General features: G+C 40.1%; 2 protein-coding genes across 2 annotated transcripts; both read right to left on the reverse strand.

Annotated features, from left to right (window-relative positions):
* Window positions 1-162: 162 nt before the first annotated feature.
* Window positions 163-3,796, reverse strand: cbx8b (chromobox homolog 8b). Its single transcript, XM_032564044.1, has 5 exons — window positions 3,618-3,796; window positions 3,441-3,484; window positions 3,194-3,259; window positions 2,990-3,056; window positions 163-1,738 (listed from the first exon to the last, which is right to left on the reverse strand). The coding sequence occupies exons 1-5, from the start codon at window positions 3,684-3,686 to the stop codon at window positions 902-904; spliced, it is 1,083 nt and encodes a 360-aa protein (XP_032419935.1). The 5' UTR covers window positions 3,687-3,796; the 3' UTR covers window positions 163-901.
* A 6,499-nt stretch (window positions 3,797-10,295) lies between these two features.
* LOC116720474 (E3 SUMO-protein ligase CBX4) lies at window positions 10,296-20,853 on the reverse strand. The gene is made up of 6 exons (XM_032563762.1): window positions 20,772-20,853; window positions 17,126-17,507; window positions 16,910-16,953; window positions 16,360-16,425; window positions 14,093-14,159; window positions 10,296-12,646 (listed from the first exon to the last, which is right to left on the reverse strand). Exons 2-6 carry the CDS (start codon window positions 17,192-17,194, stop codon window positions 11,201-11,203), a joined length of 1,692 nt encoding a protein of 563 aa, XP_032419653.1. The 5' UTR covers window positions 17,195-17,507; window positions 20,772-20,853; the 3' UTR covers window positions 10,296-11,200.
* Window positions 20,854-25,214: the final 4,361 nt, after the last annotated feature.

Genomic DNA, 25,214 nt, shown 5'->3' on the forward strand with positions numbered 1-25,214 from the left:
GCAAAAACTTTTAATCCTATTATTGTCCTTCAAACTAATACAAAATGTTTTCTAATGTATAAGAGTGTAGTTCACGTATTTTTCTAGTTGTAGATTTTTTTTTCTGAGTAACAATGGACAGCAAAATAAAATAAAATAATTAATAAATACCCGTGTTCAAACTCTTTATTACTATTATATATTATGTTTACAAATCAAACCATATGCTTTTTATGAATGGAGAGCGCAGAGTAAAGCGGTACGCAGTCGATACGGAATTCGGGACGTTAGTGTCTCATGGCTGTATTAAAATAAAAAAATAAAAAATAACGCATACATGCAAACTCAACTGATTTATTGAAAAGCATCTAAAAAGCAATCTGACAACTTTCTGTTACGGCAAACATATCTATGAAAAATGTAAAATGATGTATATTCTTGGGAAAAAATTGATAAATGCACCTTGAAGGAAAAAAAAAATAGGTTTAATTTTAAAAAAAAACCAAAAAAACAAGACATTACAAAACTCTTTAGGACAAAACAAAACAATTTTTTAATACTACTGTATTCAAAGTGCTCCAGTTTTTTTAGTTTTACAGATACACTGTCAGGATAACCAGTTCAAATAATAGATTAAATATAAGACATGGGTATCTTTTTCTTTTGAACTCAGCTTGGAAGATATGAGGGGAAAAAAAAACATTCTAGCTGGTTTTAGATGGAAAAATAGTGAAATTTAGGAGCTCTGTACAGAAAGCAGCATTCTGCTGCAAAGGAAACGTCACATTCACCAACACCTCAGGTAAAACGGACCTCATATCATTTGGTCAAAACATTAAATATATACCAGACTTTATATAATACTCCTTTATACATTACATACAAAAACAGCTTTGCTTAAATATCCCATAAACTTCCAGAATCATCTTTTGTCCTTGAAGAAGCCCTTGGAGGTGCTGCTCTCCTTGATGGTGACAGTCAGGAAGTTGGCGGTCACGTCCGTCACCAGCACCTTCTCCACGTTGCTGAGGCACGGCCTCCAGGCCGTTTGGTCCTGGCTGTCATCGAACCTGGTCGGAGACTGCCTGTCCAGAAAGTAAGGCTTCTCCATCGGCGGGAACTCGGTGGGTGGGCCGCGGCTCGCTTTGTGGTGGTGCTTGAGGTGCGCCGCCACCAGGTAGCTGGAGCCGTCTGTAGTCCTGTGTGGCTCCAGGCTCCGGTGAGAGTGGAGCTGCTCGTGGGAGACTTTCTGTGTGTGGTGATGATGATGATGACAATAGTGGTGGTGCTGGTGGTGTTTGTGGTTCTCTGAGTGTCTGTGGGCCAGCTTCTGCAACCTCATCTCCTCATCTCCCTGGAACTTGGACAGTTTGTGAGGACCGTGTCTCTCCTCTTCCTCCTCGTCCTCCTCCTCCGCTCTTCTCTTGTGTGGCTCAGAGACGACCGGGCTGAAGTCGCCGTCTACAAAGCGAGGCTTTGGCTTCGGCCCCCTTTTTTTGGGTGCCTGGACGCTGCCGTCTGAATCAGTATGTTGAAGGGAAGATCGCTGGTGCCCGTGGAGACTCAGTTCAGAAGGTCGCACGCGCATGCTTTCTCCACGGTTGACGGCGCTCGGCGGGAAGATGGTGGGAACGACAGCCCTCAGGCCTTCTCTAGCCCTGGGGGTGAAGACCGGCTCGGGGGTTGGGTACGTAATGTGCATCCCTCGCACTGCTTCGCTCCTGAACTCATAAGACTTGGTTTTACCTTTAGCCTGCGCCTAGATGAAAATATTAAAAAGGCATTTTTAAGCTACACAAAAAGAAATTCTTTTATTTTATTTTTTTTATTAAACGACATGACAATAATGTTGGTGTTTTATAAAGGAAATCTTCAAATGTCAAGGTGCTTTTCTATCACATACCACTGTGATATTACAAGACACAGCATCATCAGCTCTGAGACAAACATATTTTCTGTTTAGATTAAATCACGGATTAAACCAAACAAGTGCAACAAAAAGCTTTCCTTACAAATTATTAATCAAGCAATTTTTTTCAGTTGCCATGACAGCAAGCTGCTACGTTTTTGACTAGTTTCACAAATTATGATTTCCAGCTCTCACATCATTGACAAACTAGAAACATTTTAGGTGCACTTTAACTACTGATAAGTAATTCAGAAACTAACAGCATTTTTAGGTGGTTTATAGCAAGAATGCAACAGTAAGATTGACCCTTCCTCTCAAAAAAGAATAATTAAAATGATTTTTAAAAAAACCAAAAAAAAAACTTCATATAGTTAATCTAATGTCAACAAATATTAGGCTTCATATTCAAGAAATTGTTTTAAAAAATTCTTCTAAGCTTAAGAGAAAATAAACTGACCCCCAAAATAGCTTGAATTAATTTTGTATTTGTAGATTACAAAAGAAATAAAGGGAAATCCAGTTGGAACATTTTAACCGTGTGCTAAGCACACTGAGCTCAGGAAAGATTGATAGAATTACAACAGAAATTAAGAAAGAAAATAAATAAAATGAGTACTTCATCCCAACTTCAACTGACTTAATAAAATTAAGCCATTATTGGTTCTCTGGCTGTAAGCCAGTCTGTGCTGCATGTAGAACTAATTAAGGATGAGAAATATAAGGTTGAGGTCAAAGGTGCTGTGGTGGTAGATGACTTTAACAGCAGTTGAACCTCCAAAAGAATTTCTACTTATTTATATGAATTATCATTACTAATATTTCTGCTGCAGATACTTTAAACAGGGAACAAAAATGAATGTCTCAGCAGACAACAGGGAACAAGAAGACTATTTCCAATACCAAAAGACACAAATATGGAATTGTTAACATACATATATATATATATATATATGTGGTCAAACAAAGTTATTCTTCCCTTCTTTTGCATCTTTTGTTCGTTCTTACCAAACAACTCCCCCAAAAAACAAACATAAAAAAAAGACAAAGTCAACATGAGGAAGCCAAAAAACTGGTAAGAACAAAATGCCATTATAAATTCACCTTAAGTAGAAACGTCTTTGGTTTCGGTCCCCTCTTTTTGGGCCCATACAGCTCTCGCTCACGCTCTCTGCGGAAAGAAAACACCAACACACATCCATAATGAGGTGTCATGGGAGCAAAGTGCACGGTTGCACGCTTACTGCATATATTATGTTCACTTGTTGTATCCAGAAATGCTAACATACGTCGTCATATTATAATTACCTCTGTTCGAAAGCGGCAAACAAACGGGAGTCCAAAATGTTCTCCTCTGGCTCCCAAGTGCTGTATCTGCGGAGCAGAGCATTAAATCAGACTGACAGGTCTGTGAGCAGACTCGTTAGCACCAGAGCTAAAAACCCATTGAGTTGATTTTAATCCCGCTAGCTTCGGCGAGCTAACCACGGTCAGTGCACAGACAGCTCTGCAGCGGCTCGAAAACATGTATAAGAAGCGGTGCAGCGATACTTACTTGGGCGACCATCCCTTCCATTTCACCAGGTACTCAATGCGACCCTGCGTGCCATCAGAAACAGAGCAGGACTCGGGTTAGCTTGCAGAGGCAACCGCAGTGTTACACTACGCTGATGTTAACGCTGTATTCGGCTCTCCGGCAGAGGAGAGCAGAGCAGATATGCCTCCCTCCTACCTTCCTTATCCTCCGCTTGATGATAGACTCGGCCGCGAATACCCTCTCCCCGACGGCAGACAGCTCCATGTTTACTCCAGTGCTACCTACCGTTAGCCTGATGGGCGCTAGTTGAGCAGATATCCCCCCTCCTCTCACTGTACTTCACTCCCCTTCCTCCTCCAGAATTCCCGACAGACCATAATAGTACCGAACAGAATGGACGTCAGCACATTTTTTATAGCGTTGCTAAGGAACCGCCGTCGGAGGAACCACGGACTGGATGGCCATTGGCTCAGCCGTTGCTACGTGAATAGGGTTTCTAAGTGGAGGAGGAGCCGGGGTATTTTTTCTGGAGTAAAATGGTGGCCTGTTTTTTTTTGGTTTTTTTTATCTGCGCAGCGAATGAATTCGATTGGATCCGATTACTGAATCGTCTCACTAAACTTATGTAACGCCAACAATGAAAATAAATAACTAAATTAATTAATTAATAAAAAGAAAAATAAAGGGAAAAAGTCAATAACCATGGACGTGATGGTATTGAAAAAAAATAAATAAAAAAAACCAAGCAAACAAAAACAAAAAAACACAACTAAACAAACAGGCAAGAAAACAAACAAACAAAACAACAAGAGGCAGAAACTGAATACTTGTCTGCTAAGTGTTTAATGAAAATGTTAGACATTTTGACAATACGAACCCATTCATTTATTTAGTTTAGAAAGTTACCTGCATAGCTTAACCGCAGTACCCCTGGAAATATTTTTGCAAATGCAACCTATAGTTACATTTTATATTAAAGATGATAATCTTTATTATTATCATCAATTTTTGCATTTACTGTGTATACCCCATTTTATATCTAAACACCTGTCATGAGTTAATAGTAAGTTATGGCATGAAAGCTTAGGTCTAAATTCCACAAATGATACTATTCGGCACTTTTGCTAAAAACAAAGATAAATGAAAGAAAGAAAAAGAAAGAAAGAAAGAAAGAAAGAAAGAAAGAAAGAAAGAAAGAAAGAAAGAAAGAAAGAAAGAAAGATTTTTTTTTTTACCGAATAACATAAATTTAAAAATAAATTATTTCAGTCATTTAAAATAAAAATTAGATAAAAAGCTGCAGATTGATTCTAAAATTAGAGTGAAATGTTTTCGGTTGATTGTCTGTCCTACGTCGGGTAGCCTATGCTAACATAACAAAGTTAAATAACGCTTGACAAAATGTGGCAACGGTTGTTTCAGTTTCCCATGTCATTCTGTATTACCGAATTACGGAGAGGCACATTAAATGCGCTCACATTTGGCTGCCTACAAACTATTTCTTTTTCTTTTTTTTAATAAAAGGAATAGTCGGAATTAGGTAAAAGATTTGATGCCTTTTTTTTCTTTCTCCTTATTTGGCATTTTCATTTAGCTATTATTTTTATTTTATTTTATTTTCTGTTGAATAAACGTGAGAGGGGACTTAAAAAAAAAAATCAAAGTTTAATCATAGCAACAAAACTTAATTACTTTACCTTAGTTAGCTACAAGCAATAATAATAATAATAATAATAATAATAATAATAATAATAACTTATTATAGTATGTCTTTTTCTGTTCTGTCACTTCTGTTCTGCATTTAACTCCAAATTATTATATTATACGCATCCAACGTCCAGTGACCGTGAATGCGATCCACTGTTTTGTGACTTGATCGAATGTAAACGGGTGACACGTGAACACAGTTGCTTCATCTACACGTTTCCACCTTTTATTTGAAGAGGAAGCTCACGTGGAGGAATTCCAGCGTGATGATTCCGTAAAGGCCTTACGCTGCGAGCTAGCAGCTGAACTATAAGTTCGCTATCAATGCGCCATGATGTCTTCGATTTCTACCAAAATGAATAGTTATGGTTTTGCGGAATAAACGATCTACGGAGACGAACATTTAGTCTTAGCAGCGGATCCGAAAGAAGCTGCTGATGTATGTGATCACATTATTATTATTATTATTATTTTCGTTCTCTGCCAGATGATGTTTGCAGACTGAAACAAACCACGCACTATTAAATACGACCAAACTGAGCTGAGCTAAAGCTTATATGTTTTTTTCTTTAATTATCGTGCCTCTGCTCAGACAAATATGGACACGCTAGAACGCTTAATCAATATTTTTTTTCTTTTAAAATAACTATAACAAAAATAATGAACTTCCCATTGTTATCAAAACAAAAAAAATTGAAATCCAATTACGACCGCCATTATCTACGCGTCTAAATGTTTACGATTGCTTGATGTTCCTAAATAATGATCAGTGATGCTGAACTCCTACCAGGCCTGAATGCCCAGTAATATTGACACTGCTAAAAACTCAAAATCGAAATATGAACATTCTGAATGTCGTCTCGCATAAATCGTTTTCTTTATTGCGATTGTGGCTTTTATTGAGTGGAAGCCTTTGGATTCACCCTCTCTTTATGACATGGCTAAAAACAGTAACAATATTATTTCTGATTTTCGGTCATGCAGTTGTCAGAGTTTATTACAAATCGCGTCAACGGGAAATGTGGCTAATTTGATAGATTAAGCCACATTAAGCATTTTTTCCCAGGTGAGCGCTTTAGAGCGTCCAGTTTATCCAAACCCATTTACAGCCTGAAATATATATAGATATATATTTTAAATCTACTGTTAACCAGGAGCGGACGAACCAAAATGCGCCACGATTTTCTGCTCAGCTGGATTCTCTGCAGGCTGGGTTAAAACCCCGTGCCTCAAATCCAACAAGTATTTTCCCTTAAAAACTAATCACGAAAAAAAAATAGAAATAAAACCTGAGACAAAACCGTTTTTAACCAAACATTTTTCTCAAATATAATTTGCGTCACGAATGTGCCAAAATGAAGTGCGTTGGAGAGATCTGTGTCCTCCTCCGCTTTCAGTACGTCACCGAAATGACATTTTTTATTAATTATCTCGACTTTCCGTAAGAAAATGTTGTGTGCAAGCTGGATGAACAAAATGTCAGACAGAAAGAGGAAGATGGGCGCAGCTCAGACAGCGGCTGCGATTGGTCTCGGCGCGCCTGCAGTGCAGCACCGCTGCCGCGTTCAAACGCCATTGGCTGGCTTGTATCTGGGCAAAGACGCGCGGGCTGCCGGTGCGCACAGACGGAGGAAAAGAAAAAAAAAAACTGCGCTCACAACCCACGGGCAATAATAGCTACAGCAAATATGACCAGCGAAAGAAGTACACGGAGGTTAACAATTACATTACTGTCCCGACGAAACCCGTGGCGCCATGAAGTACCACTGACATTGGTTTTTATTTTATTTTATTTTATTTCTTGAGAGAAATCCAATCCTAATTTTATGATAGTTTAAAACAAGACAAACAAACAACCAAAACAAACCGGCACCATGGTTTCATTACACCACACAATAAGATTTAAATTTAAGTGTTTTTCACCTTGGCTGCCAAGAAAACGAAAAACTTCCACCGCAGGCTGCCAGGTCAGGGAAACAAACGTAAGCAGGCCCGCATGAAGAGGAATCAGATCAGAGTATAGCACGCTGTCACAAACTACTAGCAAGCACTCAAATTTATTTAGGACCCTAATCAGGATTTCATTTGGGGCCCCAATTCCGGTTAACATTAATTATTGAATAAAAAGCACTTTGGAAAGAAGGTTTTATCTGAATAACCTCTTTGGTCTGGCAGTCATGCCAGTATTTTAATTTTTTTTGTTATAGTCTCAATAGAACAGAGAAAGAGACACATTTATTTATTGATTAGGTTGTAGTGGCATTGTTAACAACATGGGACTCCAACAAACACCGGAGCAACGACAATAACTATGAACCCAACAACTTTAAATCATAACTGTTAACATATGTATCAGAGTTTCAGTGTTTTCCTTTCATTCCACAAATCCAAAATACATTCAAATGTTACATTTGGAAGAACTTAAAAGTAATAATGATACATTTCCAGCGATTCAGAATAGATTTGTGTTCTGCATGAGAGGTTAGGCACTATCTGTTGCCTCACTGTGACCTGAGCTGGGAAATTTAACAGCAGCCTAGTTCACATGTTCCTCAGGCCGGCTACACCTCCAACTGCAATGAAGACAGGGGCACAAATCATCGTTTGCACCGAAACGACTGTTTTACCTGTCTGCACAGCTTAGTGGGCGCAGTGAAAGTTAGATTTTTCCAGGCAGAATGCGCACCCGGCCTGCTTCACTCTCTTATAATGATTTTCTGTATAAAAAAAATTATCAGAGGCTAAAATGATGTAAAAATCAAAGATACAGCATTTATACAGAGATTGTGAGAGAGTGAAATCACACACACATTTACACATTTGCAAGTAATTTTACACAAATCAATCAGTTTTGCAGATGCTTCAAAACATCCCCTTGAGTTCAACATATCAAACAGATATTTGCGTAAAACGCATTTACTTTGACGCCTTCTCAAAACGGTGCATACAAGTAGAAAAACATATTCGAGAAAAACTTTCTAGTTCATTTTCAAGTCTTTAAGAGCTCCTCTTTCATAACCAGAAACGATACGGTTTTTTTTTTTCTGTCAGATTAGGTTCTCAATAAGAGACCATCGGCGGGCCTCCCTCAGTCATGCATGTGCAAATTCAGCCTCAGTTGGCAGGAAGGAGCGATGAGATGTGACAACTCCGTCTCTGTCTATATTTATCATATGACACAAACGTCTTTATTTATGCTGTTATTTCAGTGGGAGAGAAAGCAAGCTGCATATTGCGCAAAACCTGCAGCCGCTGAAATGCGCAGGAATTCTGTTGCGGGTCCACAAACTGAGAGGCGTGTTTTTTTTTTTTTTCCTTGAACAGAAAGTGCACAGAGGAGGAGAGCGAGGACAGCCATTTTCTATGTCGTTGCTCACATTAATGCGCACGGAGAGCAGTTTCACTGGCAGCGAAGGGAAATGGTCGAACTGCTGCCGCCTTCTCCCACAGATGACACCGACTGTCCCGACCAGCTGCTTCGGTACAAAGAGAGGCATATCAGTCAGTTGCTTATAAATGTCTAGCGATCCAGATCGGCGATTTCTTTCATTCTTTCTTTAATTTTTTTTTTTAATTTTTAAAAGATTTGCGCAGAAGAGCCCCCAAGTGCGCTGCGCATCTTTCTGAGCAACTGCTGTCTGACGCAATTCATACACTAATCAAATGGCAGACAGTGAAGCCAGCTGAGATGCTGCTTTGTATGTATGACAGACCCACACCGAACATGTCGGTCACACTCCTGTATGCAGATGTTGACAAACGCATGAGAGAAGGAGCTGCTCAGGTCTATATCCAGCTTTGAATCAGGGGTTACTGACTCATTAACTCTCGTCACAGTATTTGCTGACATGTACAGGTGGATCTCAAGTTAAGTCAATATTATTCAAAAAAATGGTAAAATTCAACAACCTGCACAAGGAGTGATATTTGTTGTGCATTTTTTGAATTTGAATGACCTACAGCTCTTGACAATTGAATCCAGTTTCTCGTAAAAAGAAGAAAAGGAAAAATAATAAATTCAGACCAATCATTAGAAAAACAATATAATTACAGAAATGTCATGACAGTTTTATAGTCTGCACAATCATAGACTGCCGACTTAACTACTGTCTAGTTATTGACACTTTTCACAAGGAGGGTAAGGAACTGGTTGTTCTAAGAGTCTGGAGGGAGAATGGGCATCAACTTGCTTGAGGTCCAGTGTGACGTTTCCACAGTCAGTGATGATTTGAGGAACCATGTCGACTGCTGGTGTTGGCCATCTTTCTTAGAGCAATTCGACAGGCTTTGTAGAGATGCTGAATCCCAGAGCAGTGGTGTCCACAGTCCGTCCTCAAGGGTCAGTATCTGGTTTTAGTTTTCTCCCCAGTTCCCCACACCTGAATGAAATGATGGTTTATTAGTAGAACCTCTGCAGAACTTTGACATGCTGACGAGGTAGCAAGACCAATTCAAACAGCTGTGTTAGATCAGAGACATCTATGCCGGCACAACACCGGCCCTTCAGGTCTACAGCTGTTGACCCATGTGGAGAATTTATGACGTATTACAGAGGGAACAATGAGAGACACCAGGCGCAGCAAAGCAGACAAACTGAAGGCTGCGACCTGGTCCTCCTTAACACCTCAGCATGATTACTGCCATGTTGAACTGATGCAGTAATTCAAGCAAAAACAGCCCAGACCAGCGAAAGCATTGACTCTGTAGTACAGGGAAACACTTTACAGCAAGCTGACATCTGTTAAAAAAATAATAATTTTTTTTTGTTTTTTGCAATATTTCGATTGAGAAATTCAGTTTTGAGTTTTCTTTATCTTTGAGCCTGAAAACCAACAGAAAAAAAATACCTGAAAAGTATTGGTATGTGTGGAATGAACTGATATACTAGCTTCACATCTGGAATGGTTTATTCAAATAATTAACTTTTCAGTTATATTCAAATCTACTAAGTTACACCTGTGCAACGCAGTACAGACCGGTCCTGCAAAGCCTGATCGGTTTGATGATACTCTTTCCAAAGAAACGCTCATACGCCAATCAGCCAGTCTGCCACGTACAGAGCAGGTGTAAATTTGGCTTCTAAACCACATCATGGTTTGAGGTCACATTAGTTCAAACATTCACAGTCACAGAGCCAAGCACTACGGAAAAATGACCACTTACAGATTCTCTTGCAAAACATTTTTATTGCAATAAGTATCATAGGAAACCTCCTGTTTTTTAGTCTGCACATATAAGTGCTCACGTTCTCTCAAAGCACCTCAGATCCCATGCAGCCAGAAGGACAAACTGTTGTCTGAAATGGGCTTGTAACACACTTAAAATTGCTGCTGTTTTCTCCAAAGTTGATTATGCCTGATGTTCCACTAAAACAAGATCCTGTCAGTAGGTTAAACAACACCGCAAACTTAATGGTAGTGACTTGTGCTCAGTTTAAGTTCCCATGGGTTGTGAATGGAGAGGAAGTCTTTCAAACAGATCAAACGGTGACCACAAATGATCTTCTGTTTCTATGACACAAATTGACAGTGAAGGTGCTTCATTTTTTTTTTCTGTATCTGCCTGTCTAAGCATGCCTAATGGCATCATCAACATCCAAGCAGCAGGCATCCTTTTTAAAAACAGTCCATCTCACACTCACACACGCACACACTCTGACACAGTGTAATGTACCTTGATTTAATATAATTTTCTACCTTACAAAAACTCCCTTTAAAGCCTACATTTATCCGTAATCCGAAAGTAGACAGGTTGAGTGTACAAATCAAATCACATCCATAGAAAAATGAAGACTGCCTACAAAAGTAAGCGCATGTTAGGCTAGAGTTTCATCAATTATTTCATAAAATTTTGCAGCTTGGATTAGGTTGGAAATTTGAAATACCAACAGGTTGGGTTTACACTTCGAAAATATGCAAGAAGAGAACTAAGAGTCTTTTTTTTTTTTTTACCCTTGTGTTTAAATCTGAGTTTTACAAAATGAAAACAACATCAAAGCTTCATTTGTACATTCAGGAATCAGAAAATACAAATATGTCATATGTCAGTCCCTCAGGTGGTGCCCAGCTGTGTTATGCCGTTACGTATTCCTTAAAGGTAACGGTGAGGCAGTTGGCAGTAATGTCCGTGATGACTATATTCCCAAGGCATGGCTGGAAAGAAGGAAACGCCTCGTCTTTTCTTGCTTGGTGGTTGGAGTCAGACACAATGTCAGCGCTCTCCTCCTCTGACAGATTGTGTGTTTCAGTCTGGCTCTCTGTTTGTGTGTCTGCCTGTGTTCGACTGTCATCTGGTGGATGTGCTGGCTCCTCAGCTCGCGTCTCTGGTTCAGTCCCCACACAGACTAAAGACGTGGGCCTCGATTTGACTATGCTGAGGTCCATGGGTTCCTCTTGGTCTGCATAGCCATAGTCGTGCAGTAAAGCTGGACTCTGTTGTTCGTTTCTGTCAACAATGAGACTCTGGGAGGGCGAGGAATCTGTGTTGGGAGCGCTGATACTCCTGTAACTTAAAAACCTCTTACCCAGTCCTTGTTCTTCAGCGTCTGTGTCGGAAAGGTGTCGCTTTAGTCCGTGATGGCCGTTCTGGATTCCTCTTTTGTCTGGAACCTCCCTCTCTGAGGGCAGGGGCAGTTCGTCAGGCTTATTTGTCAGCTGTAATGGCTTATCCTGTGGAAGCTGCCCCTCGGCACCTTTGTCCTGTTCCATTACAGTCCGCTCTGTTTGAGGGGACAATTCTTTCTCTTTGCAACAATCTGCTTTTATCCCAGAAGTAGGAACAGTTGGGTTGTCTTTGGGTTGCTTCGAGAAACCGTTTATGAGGCTGAGCTTTTTGACAAGCTTCACCTCTGCCAGGCGCCTCTCCACGCTGCTTTCTGCTCCTTGTAGTGGCCTTTCAGCGCCTTCAGAATCACTGCTTTTGATTTTAGCAGTCTGCATGCCGTTTTCCATGTACTTGCTCATGACAATGACAATCCGCCCATTTTTGTTCTTGTTCTTAACAATCTTTAGCTTACTGCTGCTGACACCGTTGGAGTGTGTTGAGGCATCCTCTTTCGGTTTCACTCTCTCCGGCTCTTTCTGTCCTTTAAGGTCGGCTGGAATTTTCTTTAGCTCCATAGTGATGTCTTTTACTTTAGTCAGGCAGCCTGAGTCTTTGTCCCGGACCCACTTTTGCTGCAGTACCGCTGGGAGGTTGTATCCTTTGTTCGACAGTTCGGGAGCCTTGACGTCCCTTGGCTTAGCAAAAACAGGCTCATGTTGCTTCAAGTCCGGTTGATAGTGGTGATGCTTCTTGCTGTTGAGCTCATAGAAGAATTTCTTGCCGTTGGATTGCTGCTCGGGATCACACTCCCTGATCAGGGGCTGGTAGTGGTGAAGTTTCTTGCTGTTCAGCTGGAACTGCGGGGCCTGGGGGCATATCATCTGAATAGAGCTGGACTTCTGACAGCTGTTGCCTTCCAAGGAAGCCTCCTGAAGGTTCGCTAGGATGTTGGACCTCCTGGCAAACGATGGCACCTGCAAAACAATATAACAATTACTCAAACGGCACAATAATAGGATGGATGATTCGAATGGGATTTTTTATTTGAGAGAGAGATGCAACAGCAAACCCATTGCTTTCATGGTGCTGCTACAGAGATGCTGAGATAGGAATGTGTGACAGGTTTCTAGTGAGGCCCAAATGAGTGCACAGTTTATTTCAGGGGCCTTGAGCCCATCTTCATACAGCCCTCCTGCTGGTCCAGTGTAGCTCTCTGAGCCACCGGCTGGAGATCAGAGTGACATTTCAAAGTGTCTCCTGTGGCTGTGACCTCAGCTTGGAGGAATGTCCCTTGCGGCTTTGTGTATCCTCGCTGACTTTATCTCATGTGTTACCAAAACACCCTCCTGAGAGGAATAAAGACACACCTCTGAGGGGATCCTTTGGCCTTTCTGAATTCTTGATTGATACATTAAACGAATGATTTGGCCCATTTAGTAGCATGTATACATTTGGTAATCTGGGGAGTTAATAAGCTAAAAACAAAAACATTGTTTAAACAAGGCTTTAAACAATGTTGCCGTTTGTAACTTTGCTTGTGCTTCCCACTACAAAAAGTATTTACATCCCTTTGCATTTTTTCACACTAAAACCACAAACATTCCATGTATTTTCTTTGGCTTTCATGTGACAGACCAACACAAAGTGGCGCATAATTTTGAAGACTAAGGAATGGAAAGCCTATATGGTGTTCATTAACAAAATAAAAATAAAAACTTGAGAAATTAGGCATGTACTTATATTCAGCTAGGCTAAGTCAACATTTTCTTAAACTGCCTTTCAGTAAGACTGCTGCCTTATGGAGTATCTTTTTTTGTCTTCCCACTCTTCCATAGGGACAGATCTGTGGAGTTCACAGCTAACACTTGTCCTGTAAGCAGATTGTCCCACCTAAGTAGTGGATTCTCTTCCAGAGTCGTCAGTTTTGATCTTTGGTAACGTCTTGGAAGGTTTGCTGCTGTGCCATACACTCTATTTTCAAAAGATGGATTGAACAGTGCTTCATGAGGTGTAAAAAAAAATAGATAAACCAAACCCTCATTTAAACTTTACCACTGATTTATCCCTGACCCTTCTGCTGTTTTCCTTGCCGTTTATGATGCGGTTTGTTTCACCAAATTTCTCTAACAAACTTCAGAGGCATTCACAGAACAGATCGATTTAACTTGAGATTAAACAACAAATGGTCAGACTTAAATTAGTAATTAGGTTTCTGAAAATCTGAAAAGAGTCAGTTCACTCTATTTTGTTAAGGGAAAGCGGATCTAAAGTGACTGAATATAAATGCAGATTTTTATTTGTAAAATATCTTAAAAGCCCTTATTTATCTTTTCCCTTCAACTTAATAGTTTCGCAGTGCTTTGCCTTGGTTTACCAAATAAAATCCCAATCAAATCCGCTGCAGTTTAGATTTCTCTTACCTGAACCAGAAGGTGCTTCGGCTTGGGTCCTCTCTTGCGGTATCCCATCAGCTGCTCCTGACGTTCCCTGTGGGAGTGGAGACCAGCAGGCAGTCAGTCACTGTTGCATGGCAACAAAACGTCACGGGTGTCCTCCTCAGGCTCGGCTAGGAAACACCGAGTGTTTCCTTGCACTGCTATAACTTGGACTGACACTTCCTTATGTAAATCATCCTCACCCTTCCTCACTTTCTTTACAGAGAATCAAATGGTTATCTCTCCGGAGACTTGTTCTCATCATTACTTTGAAATGAAGGTTGATCTAAAATATCGGCTCAGTCATGCAAATCCTACTTGAAGGTGAAGGAAACCTCCCCCCTGCCCCTTTTGGAGTTTCCTTAGGTTTCCTGCATCTCAATGGGAGCCTCTCCAAAAGCAGTAACTGAACACCGCAGACAAGAGTGATGTCAGAGTCCTCCCCCGCTCTCCCCCAATCACCTCTAATTACAATGACGACTCGGTGTATTTTCATAGCCTGGCGTTCAGACGATTTAGCTCCCTGGAGGGATGCGTAATTAGTTTCAATAAAACCCTCTCCCCTTTTTAACAGAGGACTGGTGATAATTGCAAAAACAGAGGTAGAGTTTGCTCTGCAACGTGTGACCTGTACCTTAAAGGTTTCTGAGGCTGAGAGAAAAGCCAGTGACAGTTTAACGCGGCGCACCGTCGAGAAATTCAATTACAAAGTCCTGCAGCGGGAAGACCACACACTCAGGGTATGATTAGAAAGTCGCCAGTATAAAACTAAGTTTAGAGGTTTTTTTTAAACTTTTAATTTTGTTGTAATACTATAATTACAAACATATTATGTTGTCTTGCATGATCATGAGTTTTGCTTTTCTTTTGCAAGAGAGGCATGTGAGTTTGGAATTTGAATGGACTGAATTTGAATCTTGATAAGTGTCTCATGATCCTTAGGAAGTTTTTCCATGCTCAACGTACATCTGATTTGTTTAGACTGGGTCTCACGCTGCACATCCTGCCATGCTATGCTGATGATATTCAACTTTTCACTACTTTTAAACCTTGGCATATCTCAAAATCATCAGTTCTATAGAATTTTTAAAAATGTAAAATCTTGCTTTTTAGCTGAGCTACAGATTTATTTTTGCCTCAGTGATAATTCCCAGGATTTACAGCTTGTCCAAAATAAAACTGTTAATCTTTTTGACCAGGTCTTGCAAGTGGACTATTTGCACTGGTTTCTCATATTGCAGTTTAAGATTCTGGTTTGGATCTTCATGTCTTTCTGATCTTTTTTTCCACATTAAGTTATCAGAATGTAGACTAACCAGGTAGTGTTATCTGCCTCTAAAGGTTAAAAACTTAAACATTAGCCAGATATAAGTATTTAGCTAAATCAAAGTTCATCATACTGTTCCTATGGTTTAAAGTTCTTTTGAGAAAGTCTGCATGTCTGAAGTTCTACCTGGCTGTCTGGAAGATGGAGTCAGCTCTGACCATCATGTACTTTTCCTTTGCTTATAGGAAATCTGATTGCAGGCTCAACAGAGCAGATAGCCTGACTGATAAACAGGACAACATCAACCAGCAGAACTGAGACATATTTTGTAGTAATAAAACTCTCTTGTAATTTTCCATTGAATTCAAACGTCTATCAAAGAATTTGACATGCATTGTTTTCTATTTTATGTGTCGTAGTTCTTAAAATTTAGAAATGTAAGGACCGTGCTTAAGGAATATCTTGAAACAGAAAAGGCCTAATGGATCCTTTCTGGTACTACACAGAATAAATCTACAACTAATGAACTCAACATGACCTCTGTTGTGGTTCACCTCTGGCATGTCCTGTAGAAGAAATATGTTAGGGTTAGAAGACCACCAATGTACAATGACCTGACTCTGACTCTCAACTAACAACCAGGTGCCAAAAAGTGTAGCTGCTTAACAAAGTGGCTTCGTTTGTCCAAGTAACCTGACACCAGGATAAATCCTAAACTAAACACAATGATAAACCCAGTTACTGAACTTTCAGCATCTCTGAATGACAAGCTATGTGGCTCGATCAACAAGGGATCATCCAGGGATCCAAGCTTTAACCAAACACACAGGGCGTTCCAATGGATGGGTGACGGTTAAGGTCAAGTGTTCTGACTGGAACCGGAAATGTGGGAAACCGCGCACCTATGAACCAGTTTTTGTTTTTTGTTTTTTTTACTTACTGGTGCCATTACTTGTGAAGCTGGTTTATCCAATTCTGAACTCACCTGTCTTGGAAAGCATCAAGCAGCCTTGGATCCAGGATGTTTTCCTCTGGTTCCCATGTGTTGTATCTGCACAGAAAGCAGGAGGAGATAATGCAGTTGGGACAAACTGGTCTGTTGAAAAGACTGACACTGACAGGCACTGGTTGTCACTAATTCAGCATATAATTCCCTTTTATAGCAGGTCTGTACATGAGTTAACACGCTGAGACACTTGTCCCTCCTCAGTGGATACAAGTGTTATAAATCAGGAGCAACTTTTACGCGCTTGGATACAGATCACAAATCCACATCTACGGGCGGTTCTTAAACATCGCCCCCAATTACAGACGCGTCGTTGTCTAATTGGCACACGGGGGATTGCACAGATCGTAAAACCACATCCATCATCGGGGCCAACGAGTCGGGCGCCCACAAGCAAGCACGCGCAAACCGCCCATCTGCGCGCCCACGCTCGGAAGAATTCTTATATTATCTTGCTTGCTATTCATTTATTTATTTGTTTTTTTGTTGATGTGGTGGTGATGTTGTTTCCGTTCAGTGGCGGACTCACCTTGGAGACCATCCTCTCCACTTGACCAGATACTCGACCCTCCCCTGTGACAGAAAAAGAGAGAGAGAGCAAACGAGATAAGGTTACTTTACTACGCGCTGCACCGTTACAATTAGAGAAATATATATAAGGCATAATAAACATGCAGTCTATAATAGCAAAAAAAGAGGAGATGAGTCAGTCCCATTTACGCATGCATGTGCGTAAAAAGCGAACCTTTCTGCTGCGCTTCTTCTCGATGCTCTCCACCGCAAATACGTGCTCTCCAGCGGCGGGTAGCTCCATTTTCCAGCGCAAGAGAGGCGACTCTCCGGTTTCTCTTACCGCGGACACCTGACCTATTCTGTCAGGGCTCGCTTTATTATTTCCTTTTTTTCCCTCCTGCTTCTTCTATGATGTGAAGGATCCCCCTCCTCCTCCGCCTCCTCCTGCTTTCGCTGTGACTCTTCCCTCGCTTTCAGCCCTCGGAGACTCTCGCTCTGCAGGCGAGTTGGAGCTGCAGCACGAAAACACTTCATGCAAATAGCCGTGGATGTGACGTTTCACCACGGGGGCGGTGACTGGGGGTGGGGTTTGATCGCTGTGCTGCTTTCGGGTGCTGTGGGGAAAAAGAGAAACCACGAATTCAGATATCTGGCGAGAGAGAAGGTTTAGGTTATGAAAGATTAATTTCTTTAACGTTTTAGCTGTTTTTTACGTTTTCGAGTCAAATGAATTTTCTGAATATGGAAATCAGTTCAAGGCCATAAAATATTTGATGGACAGCAAAATAATGAAATAAACTAGTTAAAAGAAATATAAAGACTGATCTAATTCATCAAAAACGTTCTAGACAGACAGACAGCTAAACAGGTAGCTAATTAGAATGTATCTAGAGACAGAATCTATCTATCAGATAGATAGATAGATAGATAGATAGATAGATAGATAGATAGATAGATAGATAGATAGATAGATAGATAGATAGATAGATAGATAGATAGATAGATAGATAGATAGATAGATAGATAGATAGATAGATAGATAGATAGATAGATAGATAGATAGATAGATATGTTCTGTAAAGTCAATGACAAATAGCACAAGTACTGCCCAGGACAGGAAGAGCAAACGCTAATGCTAGCAGCTATTGGTAGCCAGTCGCTGTTCTCTCATTGTGCAAATGTTTTGCATGTTGTCTCTCATATCTATTGTTTTCGTTCTACTGCACATACTGACTAGTAAACAGTTGAAAAGTAGTAGAAGATTTTTCAGTGCTTTAGCTGCTTAAAAACTGTTACCTTTCCTACTATAAATAAGAGTTTCAAACAAATTTACACAGTGTAAACTTAAAGCACTTGCTTTATATGTGATGTAATAATACAGGCGTATTTAACCCGACCAAACCAGACAGCAGTTGGTTAGCTATCTGCAATTTAACATCAAAGCCCACTTTTGAAAAAAAATGGAACCTCAGAATATAATAATTTTATTTTATTGACCTTTAAATTCTTGTCCATCCGCTTTTAGATACCAACTTATTTTTACCGGACTATTGGTGGGTGTCTGCTACTTATTCCCAGCGGCTATTGGGAGAGACACACAGACATACGGAGACAACAGAGCAATTCAGAGACACCAGTAAACCTACCTGGTGTTTTTGGACTGTGAGAGAAGAGCTGGAATACCCAGAGAGAGCCAATGTAGAAGCAGGGAGAACATGCAAACCCCATGGAAAAAGACTCTGGCTGGATTTGAACTCATGACCTGCTAAGGCAACATTGCTACCAACACTGACAGAGTAATGAATGACACAAATGAAAAGCTGTGTAAAAAAAGAATGCTCTAGAGGTTTATGTGTACGCTGTTTTATTGCCTTCTCTTCTTTCTCGGCCTGGAAATACTTTACATATTTGGTTCTCAGTACCCATTTCACACAAGAAGATAATTAAAGGTGTGAAGCCTCAATTATTTCTGTAAACAACGATAAGCTTTTGTGTAAATGTGTGACTTCAGTTTAAAGGTTTAGAAAAGTCATCACATTAATTCTGAAGGTTTTTGGTCTTAGCTCTTTTTAGATTAGACAATAGCTTTATCCTAAAGGACCAGCTAACCTGGCTGAGTGGAAATGCAGAGTTTTCTATTCAAGTAAAATATTAACTTCTTAAATACTTTCATCTGAAAGTCACTGTTAGTAATTGTCTTGTGCCCATCAAATACAACAGTAATAGACTAAAAGTCCTCAGGGTTTTGAGGCTGCAAGTCTTTATTCTTTCACAGTTCTTATTTGTAGAATCAACTGTTGGATCTAACGTCACAACATGCACAAGTTTGATAAAATACGATCTAAGAACAGACCCTGAAGGCAGCATCAGTCCTTGCTCTGTGGCTGAATGTGGAGCTGTGGACAGTGCTATGAACGGTGACTGTATTATTCTTAAATTCACTCCTCACCTGCCTTTATTTAGACCTCTTTATTTAATTGGTTATTCTGAGTTAGGTCACATCAAAACATTGGATCCGTCTGAGATATTTTTATTACTTGAATCCCAAATTGTTTATAGTGATCTCCGGTCTTTTTCCTATCTGAAAAATATAGGCATATAAACTTTATAGTCACAAACGTGGGATCATTCCACATGAGTGTTGAGGACAGGCCCAACCACCGTCAGGGCCATGGTGGGTGTTTGACATTGATTGATTGGAGGCCTTCTCTGTTCTTGGTCTAATCCCAGAAAAACAGAGAAACATGCTCCCATCTGAAGCTCAGCAGTGTGGATAACACGGTGATAATGCGGCATAAATCCTAGGTCCGGCCGCAGCCCGGGAGATGCGCATTACAATGAACACATTTCCATATCCTCTATAAGTCAAGGTCACACAAAGACAAAGCACCGCGCATGGTGGGGATTTTCTCGTAGATTTTCTCCGCGGTTAAAGTCAAGCTCCCGCTTTAGTAAAAGTCGATAGAGATCATCATTGTCTGCGTTTTTTGAGGACCTCAAAGGACACAAACACACACCTCAAATATACATTAAAACACACAATTGGGATAGGTCAGAGTCACTTATCTCATAGCTGATTTCTACCCGTGACTTTGACTCTCTTAGAGCTATTCCAGGGTCTTGTTCTGTTGTGCATCTAAAAAGGATGTACGCCATATAAGTAGGCTTTGAGCATGAAAACAAACGGAGCTGCCTTGCATTGTTTCATACAGACAAAACCAAATTAAATTCAGCATTGAACGGGTTAAAACGCACACGGCTCCCTGCAGGCTGTAGTTGCTCGGCCTATAGCAGAAAGGCACGACTGTCTTTCCTTATAAGGCAAGGGGCGCAAAGCGGCGGCGAAATATCACCAGAAACGAGCGGCCGCGGCGCAATCCCGCTCGATTATTCGCGCAATAAAACCAGCTCTGACGGGCGCATTTAGTTTAAAAACACGTGTGATCCGTTCAAGGTATCCCTGTGCTCGTGCGCGGCGGTCGCAGCGCGCGCGCTCAGAGTGGCGGGTACACATGCAAGCGTCTGCTTATTTCAGCTGCGTCACTCCTAAATTGGAGATGAACAGAGGACACATGGGCATTAATTTGGCAAAAAGGGTAAACTGGAAGCACCGCAGCGCTACCAGGAACTACGCAGTTTTGTAACAGCGGTCAGGTTTCTTCATGGGTTAAACTCCTCCACCCCTCTGATCCCTTCATCTTTATTATAATGGTCTTAAAACCCGCTGTGATCACATACATCATATTTTAATTCGATATCCCCGCAGAGCCACAACGTCTTGTGAACCCAAACAGCTCACGCGGCGAGTTTATAGAGCCAGAAATGTGGCACGTGCACTGATGTCCACACGTGCGCGCGTGCTCGCAAGGAGAATTTACCTGAGCGGCGGCGCGCGACGTGCTCGGTCGGTTCTGTGCTCAGCTCAGAGCCGGTCGGCTCCTCTCCAGCTGCGTCCTGCCACTTTTCATCTGTGTGACATCTTTTGCGTAAGATCTAGCAGAACGGGTTTGGATAATTGGGGAAAAACTGATCAATGAATCATAGCAGGTGACGCACAGAGACCAACAAACACGTCTGGCGTCTTTTGCAACTGAATTAACAGTTGTCTAAATATCAAAAAACAAGAAAAATAACGAATCAAACAGATTTTAGGCAGGGGGGAAGTGAGAGGTGTAGCTACAAAATCATCAAGTTCTATTTGAATGACAGCAGAATGACAACAGTGATTTTTCTTAAATCTCAGTTATTACATGCAATCACTGAATTACATTACTTCTCACCCTTTAACCATTAGGTTATGATTTGCCTTGAAACTTTAGCCTGCACCTTCTCCTTTAGATGAGCAAATAATGCATCTAAACCCCACGCAAAGAAAGCATTTGTCACACTGTGGATACATTAGAATACATTCACCTGCGTTTCAGACACACCAGTTCACATCATAATAGCAAAATAAAAGCACCCCAGCAAAAAGCAACGCATAAAAAACAAAACAATCACATCTCTTAGGGATGCAGCTACAGGTGCAGATGCTTGTTACAGGAACTGCAGAAGCTCGAAGTATATTTTCCATCTTTTTGGGCTATCTAGTTAAAATCCAAACATCATATATTTTTTGGTCAAGAAAATAAAACATGTAAATGTCTCTACAAAGGTCCATTTTAAATAATTTAATACTCCAAGACAAACATTTGGCTTGAACTTGTTCATCTTGGAGGCTGAAGGAAAGCTCTAACTGCAACAAAAAGCCACCAGGATTTTTATTACACACACTTTACTGTAACTACACCTCAGGTGAATAATTATTTATTGTGACTTAATGACAGGAGAAGAAGTGAATCAAACAAACAAACAAAACCACATCATCTTGAATCAAATTCACGCACAGCCCAGAGTAATATGAAAGTCTACATGAGCTGATGTTGATGAACTACAGTCAGCGAATCCTAGGCTCTGATTACGCTGCTGCATTGTGTGAGAGGGAGAACATCTGATCATGACATCAACATTTTCTACGCGACAGAAACAAAGCTGTTCTTGCATCTCAGGATGCTCCGATCACACGTGAAGAAACATGTTAAAATGATACGTTTTCTCTAAAAGATATCAAATAATGAGTAAAACTAGAGTAGTTCACAGAAATCAGACAGTGCCTTTAATTTATTTTTATTTTAAGGATCCAAAGTCAGAATATATCAAGACCAAAAAGTAAATAATTGCAAACTCCATCATTAAGACAGTTTTTGTAACACTAAAATGCAAACGTACTTACATTATACTCTCACTGTTTTACTATTGAGTGTAATTTCCGGGTCTGTTGCTTGATTCAGTGCATTGCAGTTGTTGCTGTTCATGACCTGACTTCCCAAACTGTCATCACTCTTTTTTCGCTGCCTCAGCTGGGACTCAAAGCAGCTTGTCTTTTACAAAGATGAATCGAGTGAGTCACTGCTGCAGAACACACAGGGTTTTTTTTTTTTTTACAGGATTTAAAAAAGCAGCTCACTGACATTTTTATGATGGCTTCAGTAGCGTAAAGTGGAGGGTGAGACAAAGGAGGCAGCCTTTAAAGTGTTGTAAAGCCAACACACTGTTCAGATGGCTTAAGAATCAGGAACAGCCCATGTCATTTGACCTTTCACTGCGACGCCGTCTTTGAAATGCAAGTTGTTTTGTAAAAGCGCGATTTACTCAGAAATGTCAAAAATGTAATTTCAAAAAACCTAATCAAAATTACAGAAATTAAAGCAAGTGTCCTGCGTGAAAATGACAACATACGTTTTTCTTAGAGCACATCATGAACACTTTTTAAAGTTGTTCCTCTCGCAGTTGATCTGCGTTCAGAAATTAAGAGCAACACGTTCCTATGAGAGAATCTGGTTTCTGCGAATTCTCTCAACATTTTATAGCTTTTTTTTATGTGAATAAACAATCTCTTTATTTGGATTAACTAAATACCTGGAAATCAAATCACTCATACAGTTTCTAAGAATATTGTGCATCTTAAGAGAAGTGCTACATTTAAAAATTTGTCTATTCATACCCAATGCTAAAGACACTATACTGAGAACTCTATGATGAAAGTGCTTGCTTCTGAGAAAATGAATGAGGGAAAGAGTTTCTACAAAACTATAACCTTTAATGGCAGTTTAAAATATAAGACCAGTGAGATAAAACATCTCTGCACTTTAAGTCTACATATATAGTTTGACCGGAGCAGCAACAACTGAACATGGCATAAAGAAATGTGCAGCTTTATTTCTTCTGTATTTTTTTGTGGCGAGGAAGAGCAGAAATATTATTTAGTTATTTTAGTATAATTTGTTTTTTCTGAGCACATGTTGTGGACCTTCGATGCCCCTGATATATTGGAAAAACCTGGCTTGGTGTCTGAAAAACTATAGATAAAATTGTTGTATAGAAAATTTAGAAAAAATCCAGCTCTTAGTATAGTTATTCAGAGGGGCAAAACTCCACCCAAAGAAATCTTTTAAAACTAAATTCTCATATTCCAATAAACATTCCCAATCATTTTTTCCTCAAGTACAGTTTATTGTTTAAAGTTGCTTATAAAGTGTTTAATAAGTTTTAATTGTCTCTGACGACTTTCTGTTTCCCTGGGGTCTACATATCCTGTCACACACAGGCTAATTTATGTTGCCATTCTTCAAAATCACAAAAAAAAGTAAATATATCATTCAAATATGGCAGATGTGTGTTAAACTTTCTAGGCTGCTGCACAAAAACAGCTAGTCACTACAGTTTGTTCACATCTATAGGCAGAGCAAAAGTGTAAAAAAAGAGGTAAGTATGACAAACTACATTTGAGGAAGACATGTTTATCTTCCAGTGACTCTTAAAATCTGACATTGTTCCTTTAAGACAGTGTATCAGTTTGTTAAAAAGACTAAGTGATGAGTATAATCCCCTCAAAAGACACTGGAATTCATCACAGAAAAAAAACAAGGACCAGTGACGTGCACCATAACTTCCTATTATTTCAAAAGACCCTTTGTCCTTTAAGCATTGTGAGCTGCTTTCAATATCCTATGTAAAGAGTCTTATAGACACTTGCAGTAGCATTGTGGTTCAATTATCCAGTTTCTACCTGAAAGGTCCACTAAAACTTCCTGACCCATGTGAGCATCCCCTGCTTGGTGCCCTGTGTTCACCAGTAATCCGACAGCCGCCCATCTGCTTCCTCTCAGTTCATTTCACTTTCAAACATTCGTAAAAAAAAAAGAAAAAAAAAGGAGCAAATAAATGTCATCCATTGGATCCTGTGTCTTAACCTTCACTGTCTGACCTTACAGCTTCCTGTTAAAATGTTTTGAATGGCTATAAATTTCATTAGTACTTGTCTTTTTGGAGTGGTGTCTTTTGCAGTTTCGTTGACTCATCACCACAAAGTATTTTACTGTCGCGTGGTGAAGTCCCAGCGGCGGAGCTTTTTAAATAGACTTGCTTCTGCAGTAGGTGAAAAAAAGTTTGGCAGTTTTTGAGATTTTCAGTTTGATCTCTCCGAATTCACGAATGCTGATGACGCACACGACAATAACAGGTTTGTAACAGCACCATCTTGAAGTCTGACAAAGTATGAAGATTTGTTCAACCAGTCAAAGCAAATAATCCTCTTGCATGTTTAGTTTGATCTGTAACTGAATTTTTCTTTATGTTTGAACAAAATGAAGGGAAGATGATTCATCTGCAGCTGGTGTCTGAGCACATATATCACCACTTTAACTTCCCCTTTATGCACCACACATGTGGTATAGCCTTAGCTTAACCACATGTTGTGAAAAGTGTAACTGCAGACAGGCTACACCTTTCTGACTAGAGTTTGAGTGGCATGACATAGAGTGGTTAAACCCTAGGAAGTAAAATATGGATTGATTATGTGAAAAGTGAGACTAACAGTCAACCACTGCACTGCTAATTTAAGCAGATAATTGTGGTGAGAGAATTAGATTGTTGGTCCACATGTCCACATCAGAGTAACAATGCTGTTCAGAACCAGATCAGAAATGGCAACTTTTACTTGAACAACTCCAGAGTTGTTGTGTTTTGAACACCAGTTTTTGGTGAGCAGCAGCCATTTAATTGCAAACAGGCTGATCTTGCCATTGATCTATTTTAAATGAATTGGTTGTGCTCTGGGTTGTTTTGCTCAAAGCTGCTGGTCTCCAACAACAATTCTCCCAATTTTCTCCGTCTCACGAGAAAAAAAAAAACATCACATAAATCTTTAATTTAGAAATTCTAAGTCGAGCTGAACTTTTCTATCACTTGCATATTTTTGGGTGAACAAAGTATGGTGTCCG

Source organism: Xiphophorus hellerii, chromosome 5, assembly GCF_003331165.1.
Source record: "Xiphophorus hellerii strain 12219 chromosome 5, Xiphophorus_hellerii-4.1, whole genome shotgun sequence".
Taxonomy (NCBI): domain Eukaryota; kingdom Metazoa; phylum Chordata; class Actinopteri; order Cyprinodontiformes; family Poeciliidae; genus Xiphophorus; species Xiphophorus hellerii.

Coding starts and splice junctions, on each gene's coding strand:
- cbx8b (XM_032564044.1), bottom strand. CDS start 3,686: ATGGAGCTGTCTGCCGTCGGGGAGAGGGTATTCGCGGCCGAGTCTATC. Junction 3,260..3,440: donor TGGAAGGGATGGTCGCCCAA/GTAAGTATCGCT, acceptor TCTGCTCCGCAG/ATACAGCACTTGGGAGCCAG. Junction 1,739..2,989: donor CAAAGACGTTTCTACTTAAG/GTGAATTTATAA, acceptor ATTTTCATCTAG/GCGCAGGCTAAAGGTAAAAC.
- LOC116720474 (XM_032563762.1), bottom strand. CDS start 17,194: ATGGAGCTACCCGCCGCTGGAGAGCACGTATTTGCGGTGGAGAGCATC. Junction 16,426..16,909: donor TGGAGAGGATGGTCTCCAAG/GTGAGTCCGCCA, acceptor CTTTCTGTGCAG/ATACAACACATGGGAACCAG. Junction 14,160..16,359: donor CTTGATGCTTTCCAAGACAG/GTGAGTTCAGAA, acceptor CCACTCCCACAG/GGAACGTCAGGAGCAGCTGA.